Raw genomic sequence first — 16388 nt, 5'->3', positions numbered from 1 at the left:
AGGTTTACTCTCTGGAGAAGGTGCAACAGTCTCTTGTTTGAGGAATACCACACTCGGCTAAAGATGGGAACACCAAATTGAAAATGGCAAACCAAGTTAAGAATTTCACACAGAATGCTGAGATTCCAACCCTCTTCTCTAACTCAGTTTCCAAAATTCGGCAGTCAGGTTTTGTTCATCCTCCAGGCAGAATATCAGAAGGCCCTTCTCTGGACATCTCAAGAGGAAGAAAATGGAAGCATGAAATTGGAATCTACTCAACAAAAGGATCCAACCTACAGTGAAGGCCATCCACAAGCTCAGAGGTCCACTCTTAATATGAGCAGCCTATCAAAAATCATTAATCGAAAGATTCCTTCCCTAACATGAACAATGAACCCAAAACAAACAGAAAAGGAAAAAAAGAAAGCACCCTGGATGATGACAATACAAGAAATAGAAAAGATTTTTAACTCACTAATATTTTCTCAGACATATAAGATCTTTTTAAAAGATCAATAAAACAAGAGTTGGATGATTTTTCAAAGGAACACTCAGATGATTTAAAAAGAAAACAACTTGACAGTAGAAATGAAAAGCTCTACAGAAAGGTAAAAATATAAAGGAAATATAAATATATACAAAGGAAACACCCCAGGAAGTAGAGCAAAAAGATGGAAAAGGATAGAAAGCAGGCGTATAAATAGATGCAAAAGACTCCATCACGGCAAGTCTCATGCAAAGGATTAGGGTTTAGAATAGTTTAAGACTTTAATAGCAACACTAGAAATAAGAATAGAATAGAGCAAAACCTTCAAAACTGTTAAGGAACATTATTTCCTACTGAGAATTTTCTATTTAGCCATCAATCAAGTGTCAGGATATATTAACGACATTTCAGACTTGAAAGCTTCACCTACAGTGTACCCTTTCTTAGGTGCTAGAAAAAGATGTGCTTCCCCAAAAGGGTATAAACCAGAGTGGGGCGGGGAGGACATGGTATCCAGGAAACAGAGGACTCTACAAAGAAATAAAGGGAATGCCCAGAAAGATGAAGGGCGATCCCAAGATGTAGCTGTGCACCAGGGTAGAAGAGGCAACCAGAACAATTAGAGGACATCAAATGACTCCAAGCTTTCAGAAAAAAACTGACAGAATTATCATGCATCTGAAAACGTAACAGCAAAGTTGAGGCTGGACTACAAATGCTGAATTTGAGTTTAATAAGAAATAGAGTCAGAAAAAAGTAAACATAGGAATAAACAAAACAGGTATTAAAAACCAGAGAAAATATAAAAGCGTGAAGGAAACAAGTAATCATTCTTCACCATGTGGCTTAGTGAACAAGATTTATATAGTCATAACAATGGCAACCACAACTATTAAGCAAGGATGGAAATTCAAGAAGTGAGCATGTTTGTATGGGGCCAGGAGAGTAAAAGAGTAAATTATCTTCTTCCATGGTGGAAAGTCAACAAATAATGCCTAAACTAGAAAAAAAATCATGAAATAGCATTAAGAGCCTATTATTTATATATGTTTGTGTCTATATATATGTAAATACAAGAATCAACTTGAAGAAGTAAAGTGGTTGCTGGGAGAGGAACAAGGGGGAAAGAGGAGAGAGAAAATGGGGGATTGCTATAGTTCTTAAAAACTACATCCATGTTGTAGCTTCAATAAAAATGGCAATAATATATATATATTTGGTTATTTTCCAGTTATTATTTTCAGTATCTTTTCATGTGTTTGATTTCTTTCTGATCATCTGTTCATATTACAATACTTATTTTATAGGTTTTGTCAAGTAATTCTCTTATGTAGAATTTGAGTTCTAATCATGCTGCTGGTATGACTCGGCTATGGTGAACCCTTTTCTCTGGAGTTTTCTAATGTTGGGTTGTGGGCTCGCCTTTGTGAGAGCTTCATCCGTGGGACACCTGTTGGCCCATAGCTGAGGTTCAACATGTATTTATTTCAGGTATTCCAAGGGGTATTTCCAACATCAAACCACATCCTGAGGATTCCTAGGCTAAGCAGGAAGTATAAACTCCTAGAGCGGATGCCATGGTGTCTCCTAGATCCTCCTGCAGGACCCGGGCACTCATTCCCCCACTGCTAAGACTGAGGACTGCTGACGGCTCATAGCTGCATCCCTCTGCTGAAACTGCCTTCTTACTGAGGAAAGCTTCATCTCCCAAGGTTACACCTCTCCCTGGGGCAGCCCACACCAATGACTGCTCCAGCCCCCTTGCCTTAACTGGACAATTCCTAAGGGTTATCTCAGCTTTCAGATCCCTATGGTACAAGCCTCTGAGGGAGCAGCATTGAAGTTCAACTTCTCCCTCTGTCCAATCCAGCTTCTTCTGCTCACTTTCATGGATGATTCCTGAGAGCCTCCTCCAGCCCCTGCTCCCAATAAACTTCCTGCAGTAAATGTCGGTCTCAGAGTCTACTTCCAAGGAAATCTACCTATGAAAATTCCAAACACAGATTTATATGAAGTCAGTCTCATGGCTGTGAATTCTAGTGGAAAGCTCCTTGACCCTCACTCCTCATGGTTATACTCAGGAAGACAACCTTCCTCATTCTCTTCTGGGCTGCTGAGTGGATTTATTCTGGCCCACCCATTCATTAAAGGTAAAGTCTTCTAGTACATTTATTCTGAGATGTTTCCTCTTTCTACCTGGTGCTGGCCAAGACCATCATTATGGGCTGAATTGCCTCTGCACCTCCACCAAATGCATATGTTGAAGAACTAATCCCCACTCAGTACCTCATAAGGTGACTGTACTTAGAGATGGAGTCTTTAAAGAGGCAATTAAGTGAAAATGAGGTCACGAGGGTGGACCTTAATATAATATGACTGGTGTCTTTATAAGAGATTAAGATATAAACAGGGAGAAGGCAGCCATCTACAAGCCGAACTGTGAGAAAATTCTTTTGTTTAAGCCCCCAGTCTATGGTACTTTGTAATGGCAGCCGTAGCAAACTTCGGCAGCTATGTTCCATCCCTTTATGGACATCATAACCCAGACCCCTCATACTAGACCAGCCACCTTCTTGCACTCTCATCCCAGGGCAGCCCTAGCTTCTGCATTAATCTAACAGCTCTGATTTTCATCTCATACTTTTTTGGAAGGGAGGGAGGTGGAAGACAGAAGCTCCTAGAGACTGTAGACTGTCCTATCTCTTACAGATCAATGATGTCCTTTCTTGAGCATCTCTTTATGTCTAATGGGATGAGGGGGAGGAAGTCAGGTTATCTACCTGTCCCACTAGCCTATCATTTGCTCTGACATCTCTAGAGTTCACCTTCCCATTAGACCTGAGCTCTTCAAGGGGATGGAAGGATTGTTCCACTTCCTAATATCCTCTGTGGTATCCAGCACAGCCAATTGTCCTTTACTAACAGGCACTCACAACGATTGGAAGAATGCATTCATTAGCTGGAAGGATAGGCTGTTAGGCACAGAAGACAAGGTAAAGTGAGGAACAGGTACCTTCACAGGGGAAGAGGCTTTCTCCTTCCCTCTGGCTTCATCTGTTACTTTCGAATCTCATATAAGCATACACCTACCTTTCAGCCCTCAGGACAGGGCACCAGAAAATAACCTCTTATCAAGGAGCAGCTATGCCAGAAATTCACCTTCGAGAGGCAACTCCCACAGGACCAACCCACAGGCCTAGAAGACAAGCAGACCAGAAAACCCCTGCTTGTCCAGATGGCTAACAAATACAACTAGAAAGAGACAAGACAATAGGAAAAGCCCTCACGAATTTCCCACAGGATACAGGCCTGTTTCCTATCAGAGCCCAGGGCCCACGCAGGGAGGGGCCAGGACCCGCTGGGCCTCATGAGATGAGTCCAGCTGGGGCTCACTGCCCAGCCCCTTGAATCACTGCCATGGCTATGTGACAAGGACACCCCAGTGCTAATGCACCCTGGCCACACTTTTAATTAAATGCTGTGTGCAGAATGCAGAGAGAAGGGAGGCAGACCACGCAAGCAGCTGCTGAGACCCCTCCTCCACTCCAGCTAGGAACAGCAGCTCATTGTGAATGCGGAGACTCAGGAAGATGTGCTCTCCTAACAGCGCCAAGCTAGTCCCTGTCAATAGAACCCTGGATCCATTCATTCCATAGGAGGCAGGGGGAGAGGGGACAGTGGAGAAGTGGAAGGAAAGGGGAACGAATAGGCTCTGGCATCCTGGCTTTTTACAAAGTTGAAGATGCCCTAGCTGCAGTTTACCCCCTTGTTTCCTTCCATGCACTTGAAAAAGCTGTCATTCCTTTCTCTTGGATCTTTACCTACAAACATACATTCTCAACCTGCTACAGCCATAATGGCGTCAGCACAGAGACATCAAATATTACTCTAGTCTAACCACTGAGTGAGGGGCTGAGAATACAGAATGGAGAATACAGGGGCCCTGCCTCTGAAGAATATGTATTAATGCAAAGAGTAATAATACAATGATTGGAGTACTGTATGTCAAGTTTCTGATGGGTGCCCACAGGGCTATGGGAACAGAGGTGCATTTCAATCAGCCATTTAAATGGAGGACCAGTGAAGGCTGCCTGGAAGAAGTGATCTTTCATTTCAATGTTTAAGGATAAGTGAAATTTACCTAGAAAAAGAGTGGGATCAGGAATGAAGGGCATCTGAAGCCAAGGGCAGAGCAGGATGCGGCATTTGGGGAACTCCAAGGAGCATTTCCAGGCTAGAGCAGCAGTAAGCTGGGAGATGGGAGGAGAGGAGTCTAACCCGGAAGGAGAGTCCAAGACCATGAGGGGCCTCCCAGTAAGCAAAAGGGCCTGAATAAAGTACCATTCCATATTCCGTCAGGAAGCTAGCAGCACAGGGGTGTAGGGGACAGGCACAGAATCTCTGATGACATGAGGGTGTGAAGGAGGAACCCAGAGACAGGGAGCATTGTCAGAATGAGGTTCCCAAACCACATTTCGGCCAATTCCTCCCTCCTGGTTTCCACATCTCAGAAACAGCATCCATAGTTATCATTCACTCAGCACACTTACTGGGAGCAAGTTATCCCATTAAACACTCCAGGATGTGGCTCACAAACTTCCTGCCCACATCCCCCCCAGCATGTTACCAGTTCAGCAGCAGCAGGCAGACAGTGGTTGGGAGGTTGTTCTTGAAGATTCTCCACAGCAAATCCACTTAATACAAAACTATGAAAGTGGTAGCTTGCAAAGAATCCCATGCTATCTGAAATACCAGCCAGGGAAAGACACCATATCTAACAGAAGTAGCAGGTGGAAGGTGTACACAAGCACCACGCTTGGGCTTGTACATGCACAGAAAATGTCTAGAAAACACAAGACACTGGCAATGAAGAACTGGGAGAGAGAGAGTTCAGGATAGGACAGAGACCTACACTATGCACCTTTGGTTTCATAAATTTTTATAATGTACATATACGGCTTTTATCAATAAAAATAGATCTAAGACCAGCAAACTACGTAAAGAATCATCATACAAGCAGAATGTAAACTGTGCATTTAAGTCTTTGGTTCACAAAAGTATTTCAGGGGTAGAATCTTAGAGACACGGGCCTCACAAAAATCATCTAATGGAGGTGAGGACACAAAGGGAAAAATGGTGATGAAGAAAATACGGCATATAATGGATAAAACTACTCTGGGGTGATGAGTCCATGTGGTTGGTGAGGCCTCTTTGTGGAGTCAGCCATGCAGAGCTCCATGGGAAAATGGGCATGGAGAAATGACATAAGCTTCAGTTCTAAGGAAAAGTTGATGTGTCTGAGAAAAAAAGAGCAAAGGCTAGGTCTGGCTAGACTTGTTGGGCCATTGTAACTCTTTAGATGTTACTCTCAGTGTACCAGAAGGCCCCTAGAGGGTCTTATGCCTTTTCCATCTCAGTGTGGCACCTGAAAGAATACCTTACCTATCTCTCAACTGCTAGACTCACAATTTAAAAATTAAAAAAGTACTCTAATTCTACCATTTTTAAGTGTCAAGAGTTTAAACTAAAATCAAATATATTATTTTAAAACTTCCAAATATAAAAATCATTCCTTTCACAAACTTTCTAATTCTTGTCTTCTGATTTACTAAAATTTTTTTTAAACATTTATTTGTAGAGATATATGCACATCGATGTTCACTGTAGCACTATGCACGGTGGCCAAGACATGGAAACAACAGAAATATCCTTTGACAGTTGACTGGATAAAGAAGCTGTGGTACATATATATGATGGAATATTACTCAGCCATAAGAAAAGATGAAATATTGCCATCCATGACAACATAGATGGATCCTGAGATAATCACGCTAAGCGAAATAAGTCAGATGGAAAAAGTTGAGAACCACATGATGTCACTAATATGTGGAACATAAAACTGAAAGCAACAAACAAATAAGACAAACAAACAAAAACTCATAGACACAGACAACAGTTTAGTGGTTACCAGAAGGAAAAAAGGAAGCTGGGAGGTAGAAGAGGGTCAAATATACGGTGACAGAAGGAGACCTGACTTTGAGTGAATGCAATGCAATATACAGATGATGTATTATTGAACTGTACACTTGAAACCTATATAATTTTATTAATCGATGTCACTCAAAAATTTTAAAAAAATTTATTTAAAAAAAATGATTCACTAAATTTTTGAGTGAGCTTTTTCTGAAAAGATCTTGAAGTACTTTTTTTTGAAATGGAACTGTGTATCTTAGGATTTCCCTGAGGATGTTTCAAATATAGTTCACTTCCCACAGAACATGTATTGAGTGCCTAAAAATTAACCTGCACTTGAAGGGGAACAAAGTTTGTCACCCCAAAATATATCTCTTTGGGATATTGATTAGTCTAGGCTGGTTAATCTTAAGGAACAGGAGATATCACAGAAGCTCTGAAAACCAAGTAGAAGTGATGCTCTATAAAGGACATTTACATTTGTAAGGGAAAAATCTGATTGAAAGGGCGTTTCTCTCACATTACCGGGACGAGAAGGATAGCTAAATATCTAGAAACTCTTATTAATGGAGAAGGCTTAGATTTAGATCTGCATACAATCTTACCCTTGTTTCCTGTGCTTATGTTAACCTGCCATAACTGATTCCCCATCCTCAACACCTCCTTCGGTCTTTAGCTGACGGCGGTCTTTAAGGTGATGGCTTTCGAGTTACTGCGTGTTCCTGGGTCTCTTGCATGTACACAGGAGGTATACATGTTATTAAATTTTAATGTTTTTCTCCTGCTAATCTATCTTATGTGAATTTGATTATTAGAGCAGCCGGAAGAACTCTGAAAGGTAAAGGAAACTTTTTCCTCCTCCACACACTCATTCAAACCTCAAAATGAGCCAGAATGCATTTTCCTAAATCATTCTAACAAAGACATTAATGATGTCAAAACCCTGAGTTTTGAAACAGAACTTCTGTTCTCTTTCCAGCCTCATTATTAAAACATATTTTTTAAGGTTTGTTCATAACAAGATTGCCATTTTCCATGCTGCCTACCAATTATAAACAGAATGAATTTTAAAACCAAACTTGGGCTCACTCTGAAATATTCAAGATGTATTACCATCTGGTTTTATATCAGCATTTGGACAGGCCCAAAATCACTCTATTACCAAGTAATAGCAAAACTAGTTTATATTCCTTTCAAAGCAGATATTCCTTTCAAAATACTTTCAAGTCACAAACTTTGAGATTTCACCTAATTTTCTCAACTATGCCAGACAGGCAAATATCAACCACAGTTACACACATACTGATTTATAACTCCGTAATACCGAATAAGCTAGTTTTATCATTAGGTCTTTTAAAAACTACTAATCTGAGAAGACACAGCTTATATAAAGTGAAGGGTAACAAACTTTACTTGCAATGTACACACTGTGTTAAAATATGACAGCTTTCTATCTGAGTGAAAAAAGAGGTGTCTCCAAAGCTTATACATATCCATAATCTTCATTTCTAACACAAAAGAGACAAAAGCATTTCTTCAGAAGATGTTCAGCTAAAAATTAGCATCTGTGATTAAAGAGAAAATGGCAGGTGAGGAGATAAAGCAGGAAGTCTGACTGATCCCAAGACACCGCCCCAGCAAGAGAATGGCCATAGGATGATCCCACTGTCTCAAAAACATTTCAACTGTTTATAAAATAAAAGAAACCTAAGCCTGGTATTGAAACCAAGGGCCCTGGTAATTTTGATATGATTTGTACTCTTATTTTTAAAAACCGTTGTTTTTCCTCTGTACATCTCAAAGACCTTAGCCTTTCCCCTTAATAATCCCTAACCCCTAAGACAGCAGAAGAGGACAAACCAGGTCCTGACTCATGGTTACAAAGTTTGAGCCTCTGGCAGCTCCTGAGCCCTAAGGTAGAATGACTCCCCAGGCTCTTTCTCCAAGAAACCAGACAGGGGAATGTGGGAGCTCACCTCAGAGCTGTCTTCAAGACCTAAAGAAATGATTTACTACCGTTACCTCACCTCTGACCAGTCAGCTCCTAACATAACCCCCAAACTCTTCATCCACAGGTGTCTGGTGATTGGGCTCCATATAACCTGTTAGTTACCTGCCATAGGGGAGCTGGGTCTTTTAGAACGCGGGCTCACCCAAACTCCAGATTGACGTCAATCTCAAAAAATTCTCTTCTCCACTATAAGCTCTTGCTCATTCATCTCTCATCCAATGCATGCAGGCGGACGGACTCACACACTGGGGTTCGATAACAGTATCTAAACAAAACTTTAGCTGAAATTTATTTCTAAGAAATTTTTTCCAAGAAAAGATTTCCCTTCCACCTAATTTAAAAAAAAAAAATTGTTTTTAAAAAGGTTTTTTAAATATCTGTTAACTAATCTAATAATCTTGAGTACTACACGCTCTTCCTGACCCCAAAGGGATGGTAAATCATCCAGCGGTGCCAAGAAAACGTGACAACAAATATGGCCTTCTCTTTGCCATGATTATCACCCTCTGGCAACACATGCACGCACGTGTGCGCACTCACACACACACTCCAAAGACTTCTCTGCCATGCCAAACATCACATGTTGTAATTCCATGGCAATTCCTTTTAAAAACACTGAGTCGACTGACCATTTCATTGGCTAGGACAGACTACTCCATTTCATCCCATCTTCCTGTCAACCACCTCCTCAGAGAATAAGACTAGGGCTCCTTCTGACACTTTTTCAAAAATACATTTGCTATTTCTGAAACATACAAGTTTCCTTTAGATCATAATTTAAACATAACTTCAAAAGTCAGCTTATATTACTTAATCCTTATTGATTTTCTTTCCATTCAAAACTACGAAAAGGGATTTCACAAAACTGTGTCAACATGGAACTGATGTTTTCAAAGGATTTTAAGTATTTCATATTACAAATACATTCAGAAAACTAAAGGGCAAAACCAACAACCCTAACCACACCCTAACCAGAGACCGCCCCAAGAGTTTAAAATACGAAATACACACACACTATAAAGCTATTCTATATAGTTAAAGTGGAGGAAAATATAGTTCATCAACATTTTTTGGTTTAACTAAGTTTAAAGCAACTTTGGAACAAACTGAATATACTACAGAAAACAACTAAGATCATGATATTATATGCCAATGCCAATATTTTAGAGGTAAGAAGTTAGAGGATTAGACTTAAATACTGTGAATGAAAAAGAAGGGCCACATACTAAACCTGACAAGCTCAGGGGAAGTCTGCCTGGCGGGCCTTACAAACTCAGAGACTTGAAAGTAACCAGGAAGGAGGGTCTAAACATAAAAATTCCCAACTAAACATGAGTCTAGTTGGGTAGTCACATCTAGGCCTGTAGCTTTCTCCACAAAGGCCAATCTTACACCTTTGATGAGCCTGTCTATTGTCTTTTTGCATCTAAAATAATATACCTTTGAAATATCAGAGTAATCACCTTTTCCAGAGCCCTCAGAGCACAACCTCCCACCAGGACATGAGACCACAGACTCCTCATTGTTATCTTGTTGCATGCACACCATCTCTACACGCTATAAATGTTAATTACTCTGTACCCTCCCCTGTAAAAGAAGTACGCATCTCTCCATTTTATTTTTTATCCAATTTCATAGATTCACCCTGCTTGTTTTCTGCCAACTCACTAATCTACCATCAATGAATTTCATGCAACCCTCCTTACATTCCTTCTTTGAAACTAATGTATAAAATAAACTGTAATACTGCCATTCTCCAGAGCATTTTTTCAATCCCTTGAGATTTTGCTTCCCGGCAAATGTCAGTTTGGCTCAAATAAACTCCTAAGATTTTTTCTTAGGCTGGACATTCTTTCGTTGTCAGTACTTGCTACAATAAAGGGGTAAAATCATTTTAAAAAGAAAAAAAAACATCTTTACAAAGCAAATTCTAATTCCAAATGCATTATACAACATTCTTTTTTATTAAAGGAAATGGAACAAATTTTTCAAGATAACTCAAGTGATCAAGCGTAACATGTGAAACCAAAATTTCCCCATAATTTTTCCCTATTATGAGATTAAGTACACCAAATGTAGTATTAGTCTCCCAAAGGAAAGACTTGCTCACTATGTCTTCACAATCAGATCCCCATTCAAACACTCACAGGATAAAGCGGTAACAGCTTTATTAGGCACAGGGACACATCTGAGTGACTGTTACTATGTTTGTAAACCACCTCCCTTCATTCCATTCCTCTTTCCTTACATATGTAAATTATGGTGTGTGATCCGGAGCTGCCAACAGCCACCACAACCAAATTATCCTCTGGGGACATCAATCCGCTTGTTATTCTTGTTTTAGCATAAAAGAAAAAAAAAGGAGGCGAGAGGAAGGAGCAGCTATTTTCAGGAATTAGAATTCCTCTTGATTAGATTTCTGGCTCACTGGTAAATGTTTATACCCTGAAATGTATTACCCTCTGCTTCTAAATGTTTGGCTTTTTTGAGAGCCAAGATATGGCATACTGTTTCCAATATAAATTGCTTCAAGTAATATATACCCGGTTTTGCCAGAAGCATTTGATCAAATTCTAATATTCCCTCTTGGAAGCCGATACCAACTTCCAGCAGCAGATCTAACTGCACAGAACAGAATTTTAAACAACATACACCAAGCTCTATCTTCCAGCACACACGGTCCTTTTTTCTCCTACCCTCAGGGTTGTCATGAGACACTTTGTGTGACACTTATCACTTAGAATATAGATCTTTCTGTTAAAGTAATAAACAAATCACAAAATACATTCCTCTTTTCCCCAGCATAAAAAAAAAAGAAAGAAAGAAAGAAAGAAAGAAAAAAACCTCACTGGTTTCTACCAAGTCTGTGCTGAAGCTGAATGCCATTGCTGAAGCTTGTGAATCATTGCATGATTAATAAGAATAAATAGCCCGTGCACACTGTATAGGCTGCAAATGTTAGCTGAGAAAACGCATGTCACGGAGATTCCTAACCTCCGAACGGGATTATCCATAGGCAGAAAGTGTTCAATTGTCCTAGTTTTTCTTGATCGTAATAAATATTTTTTGTTTCTGTGGCCACTGAAATCGTGAGAGGATTCTCTCATTTTTCCTCATAAAAATAAGTACCCATTTTATTCCAAACCTTACACAGATACAATCAGGGAAAAGGAGAGGATTACTGCAATATTACACTCATCTGGTTGCACTAAGGCTCAAAACACGAATCTCAAGAATATATGTCGCATGTCAGCCCAAACTGAAGGCATCCATCAAGAAAATATTTTCACTATTCAGCTGGCAGCTGGAATCTACTTCCACAAATCCACATACTGATGAGAACTAAGGCTCCTCATATCACTGTTTCTTCTTAACCACCTCTTCCCTTCACAGAGGAAAGAAGCCATTTTACTAATTTATAAGTACCCTGACTATCCAATCACATAAAAAAATGTACTCGTCAATAATAGTCAACTAAAAGCAAAAGCACACCCCACAGGAGTCAGAATAAAACAGGCTACCCCAGCACATATCAATCTGCAAGATTCTGGATACTCACTAAAGGCAGCCACCGCCAGGGCCAGTGTCACAATAATGGAGAACCAGGAGACCCACAACGCCTTCTTTCTGTAGTTCTGGGCTTCGTGAGGTTTTAGACGAGTGCTGCTTTCCAGTAAGCCTGACAAAACAAGGAGAAAAGGAAGTTAGACGTTTCCTTATTAAGAAACCCACAGCCAGAGCTATACTTTCTTATCCAAGGATTGCAAACTGGCAGCCCGTGGGCCAAGATGTGTTTTAATGATTAGGAGAGTTCACATGGAAATCAGGCTTTCTGGCATCTCTTAAAAGATCAGAGGCTCTGGCAATCTCTGGCATGAGTTCCTGCAGGGTGACAGTAGTTGTCTTCTTTATAAGAAGCCTGCAGACCCCATCTCTCCCTGACCTGCTGTATGACCGCAGTCATCCCTATCCCTGTTAATTCGCTTAGCTCACACAGGTATGGTGCTGCTCCTTCTAACAAGGCCCTTTCTTTAGGAAAACAGCACTAATAGCCCACATTCAGTTGACCATTCAGGCTCCTTAACTGTGGGCATTGATTTGTATTGATCCACCTGCTCAGTCCCAACTGGTAGGCTGGGTTTTGCCCAAAGCAATGAGTCGTGGAATATAAATGCCCTCATTGCTCCCTCAATGACAATTAACAGAAGGACCATTTCTCTTTAACCACCACTACCAACAGCCAACTGACCTAAATTACAGGCCACATTTTCTTCTCTCCTTTTGCTGTTCTGTATTTATCTATCCCTTTGTACCAAGTGTATGTAAAAATATTTTTCAGAATATTAAAGTGAGATAAGTCTGCTAAAACTAGAGGCAGCTTTCCAGATAGGCCATGTGTATGAAAGGTTTGATATTTGTCTCCCATGCTTTCAACATTGAGAGCCCTTGACAACAACAGAAATTCATGACTCCAAGGCAATACCCGAGATTCAACTGCCTTAGATCGAAGACTGAAATATCTTCAGTATGATCCAATTTATATTTTTTCTTCTCCTTTGACAATAGATCATATACAGCATCTCTTTGTTTCACGAAGAATCAAATCCTCAGCCAAGCAGTCTACAAAACAAAAGCTTATGACAACATCTACAGCTAAACAACCCATCATATACCTTTCACAGGTGGAGCAGCCTCATCACAACAGTTCCCAACAATGAAGAAATCGGCAGTCTAAGCTAAGAGACCATTTTTAAAAAACTGCACAATGCCTTGTGTAAAATGCATCATCCCATTAGACCAACTGGGCACCACGCTAAGCCTCTGGTTGCCAAAAATTACAACAAGGACCCTGTTAAAACTTAGTCCCTTTGTCTATGGTCATGCTACCCTGAACAAGCCCAATATCATCTGATCTCGGAAGCTAAGCAGGGTCAGGCCCGGTTAGTACTTGGATGGGAGACCACCTAGGAAGACCAGGTACTGTAGGCTTAAAAAATTTTTAAAAAGGGATTGTAAGCTGACAAGGTCCTTGTAATCTGTGAGGTCAACCAAGGGTTGCCTCGCCTAAAAAAAGAAAAAAGAAAAACTTCGTCCCTTTACCACCCAGATTCAAGTGCGCAGAACAAGTATTGAACAAAGCAAAAGGAAATATCAAGAAGGCTGCTTAGTGAGCCCACTTTATAGCTCAGAAATTTTTAAACAATTGAAACCTGTACACTCACATGGGATCAAAAGGTAGATGAAATTGCTAAAGGTAGGTATAAACACCATCTCCAACACCTCATGGTAAAAAACCTCTCCAAACTTTCCTTAACAAATACACTTGGATGGAAACCAGAGAAATCTCTCATCAAATTCTGCCCTAGGTACAAGGCATTTCAAATTTAAATCCCTTTGTCTATTTCTTTTTGTCCCTTTGTCTACCTCTTCCCTAGCTGCCAAAAAACACCCTATTCTAATTTTCAACTACAATCACCTTTATGTTCAGTTAAGCTACAATCGAGAATGAACAAGTCCCACACACTACCGATAATTCATTTCCCTTTTTCCAAATGATATAAAAATCTTCCTTTCATCTTGGCCAATTGATTTCTAGGAGAAGTGAAGCTGTAACATTTAGTAATGACTCAAATAAGCACTTCATTTGCTGGGTATTTTGACAGCAACGATCTCAAGAGGTTTATCCACTGCGGGTAAAAACAAGGTTCTTTTCAGAAGTAGATTTAATTTTCTAATAGAAACACAACGATCTGCGTTTTCTATTCTGCCACATGGCATTTTTCCTTCCAAAGTCAGCTGTTTCCAGCACTATGACTGGACCATACAGACCAATCTACATGCTTCACCCCTCAGTAGGCTAGCAAGACCACTGAAGTGTTTAAAATGACAGCTCACACGGGCTGGACTGCCCTGCTAAGGTGGCACCTAGGTCCTCTCAACGGGACTGGTGGTTCTTTCCAAGATCCGATCCTTTGTGGGCCTCCCCCAAGAGAATCGTTAAATTAAAAAATTAGAATAAATGCAATGGGAAGATTGTCCAAGAAAGGAGAAACTTTCCTATTTCGATTCAACCTTTATTTCCTACTTTTCTTTTCTAAAAATAGAGCCATTACCAAGAATGGAAAACTTTCCTCTCAGCAAAGTGGAGTATGATTATCTATGAAGACTCAGCTCAAAAAAGAGATGCTTCCACCTCTGTTCCCATGTTGGCTGCATGCAGACCTGGAAGCCACAGAGATGTGGTGAGAATTTCTAAAGTTTTCAGGAAGCTGTGCTTCAGAGGTAGAAGGCAGCAGAGCCTAGAGAAGCTAAGGCAGGCCTCAAATCTACACAAAGGGCTGGGTCCTTGCTACCCACAGTTGTTCTCCACATTCAAATTTCTACTGTCATTCAGGTTTCACATTTTTTAAATTTGGGCCAGGTAATAGTAATCTTAAGGGCTGTATTAATGAAGGACTGACGTCGTATTATTTGAGGGAGGGAGGATGCAAATATACGTGGGGAGGTTAAGGCCATCAGTCATTTTCATGCCGGCATGAATTAGTTCTCATTGCTTTGTCCTAAAGAGTCAGGCTTTGATTCTCTGAAGGAAAGGGAATATTCATTACATGGGAAGGTAGTGGGAAATGTTAAAGCTACGAAGCTAGGACAAGAGAGAAAGCTGAATATCGGTACACATGCAGAGTCCCCCCCACCCCCACCCCACACACACCCTATAGGTATTTAGGCCTAGAAGCAAGCAAGCCAGGCATGATGAAGAAATGCACTGCAGGTAACTGCTGAGGCTTCTTTCTGCCCCAATCCTCTCACCATCAGGAAGAAGGTAGCAGCAATTAAATCATTCCCAGAGGATACAAAAATCAATAGTGGAAAGATGCGGCCCCATAAGAAAAAATAACACAAACACAAAATATAATAAACCTCCCAAGTAACCTTCTGATTTATTTAATAAAGATGACTCATTCATCATTAACTCTTTGCTATCAGGAATAAGTCAAACAAAAAAATGTCACACTGACTTTCGGCTCTCAATGACACCTGGCACTGATTCTTTGGGGGACAGGGTTCATCCTAACAGAGAGGCTGTGAGTGGTATGCGATGTTTTCACACAGTAACAGTTTGTGAACAGTGAATGCTTTCATGCTATAATATAATGGAAAATGAAATTCAGTAGAGTAGTGAAAAATAACCTTATGAATGAATTCAGTTGGGCTTTTTACACTTGAGCATGAACTACGAAATGCTAAATACTACCTCACTCTAGCACCATTTTTCCCTCCTATCATTTTGTGGGGTGGGGGGAAACAGGCCAGCTTTTAGAGATGACCTGCAATGCTACAAAATAAGCTCAACCCAGAGTCTTGTCTTTCAACACCAAATTTGTAAATGCTACAATATCAGTTGCAGAGAGAAAGGTAATTAACACCACCTATCATAAAACTGACAGGTCTTGGGTGCTTGTGATGTCACCAATCATCAGCTCTAAAATGATAGCCAGCTATGTGAGAATAGGAGAAACTGCAACATAGGTGCGGAACCCGTTTCAACTGGAGCGGCTCCAGTTCTCGCCGAGCTCCCTGCCGATTCTCAGGGAATTGCTGTTTCCATGTCATTCTATTTCACAGGCTACAGTTTAAATTTTTAAGAGGAAAGAGATCGTGCATCCGCACACTAAACCGGAATAAAAATGTACAGGAGATACTAAGAATAGGACAGAAACCTGTTAAGACTAAAATATAAAAATCCGCCACAGCCAACAAAAAATAAGTCTTCCAAGAAAAGGGGGTGGAGATGGCGATGAGCCGGCTCCCCCTGAAGGGCCTGACTGCAAGAATCCCGCTTCGGCCACTAACTGGTTTTAACAAAACCAGAGTCTTTCCGAGGGGCCCGATTTGGATTCAGCAAGAAGCAGAAAAGGTATAGACGTGGCCAAG

At 40.5% G+C, this 16388-nt stretch overlaps 1 protein-coding gene and 1 pseudogene across 1 annotated transcript in view; one reads left to right on the top strand and one right to left on the bottom strand.

The window, feature by feature from the left end:
* Positions 1 to 16388, bottom strand: part of TMEM163 (transmembrane protein 163) — a 370074-nt gene that overhangs the window by 200732 nt on the left and 152954 nt on the right. Inside the window, exon 5 of the mRNA XM_023527515.1 lies at positions 12013 to 12132. Coding sequence (XP_023383283.1) covers positions 12013 to 12132 — 120 coding nt within the window. The remainder of the gene's footprint in view (positions 1 to 12012; positions 12133 to 16388) is intronic.
* LOC111736088 lies at positions 13324 to 13442 on the top strand (annotated as a pseudogene).

Source organism: Pteropus vampyrus, unplaced genomic scaffold, assembly GCF_000151845.1.
Source record: "Pteropus vampyrus isolate Shadow unplaced genomic scaffold, Pvam_2.0 Scaffold17, whole genome shotgun sequence".
NCBI classification, from domain to species: Eukaryota; Metazoa; Chordata; class Mammalia; order Chiroptera; family Pteropodidae; genus Pteropus; species Pteropus vampyrus.
The sequence above is the reverse complement of the archived record's forward strand: the minus strand, read 5'-3'. Positions and strand labels throughout refer to the sequence as shown.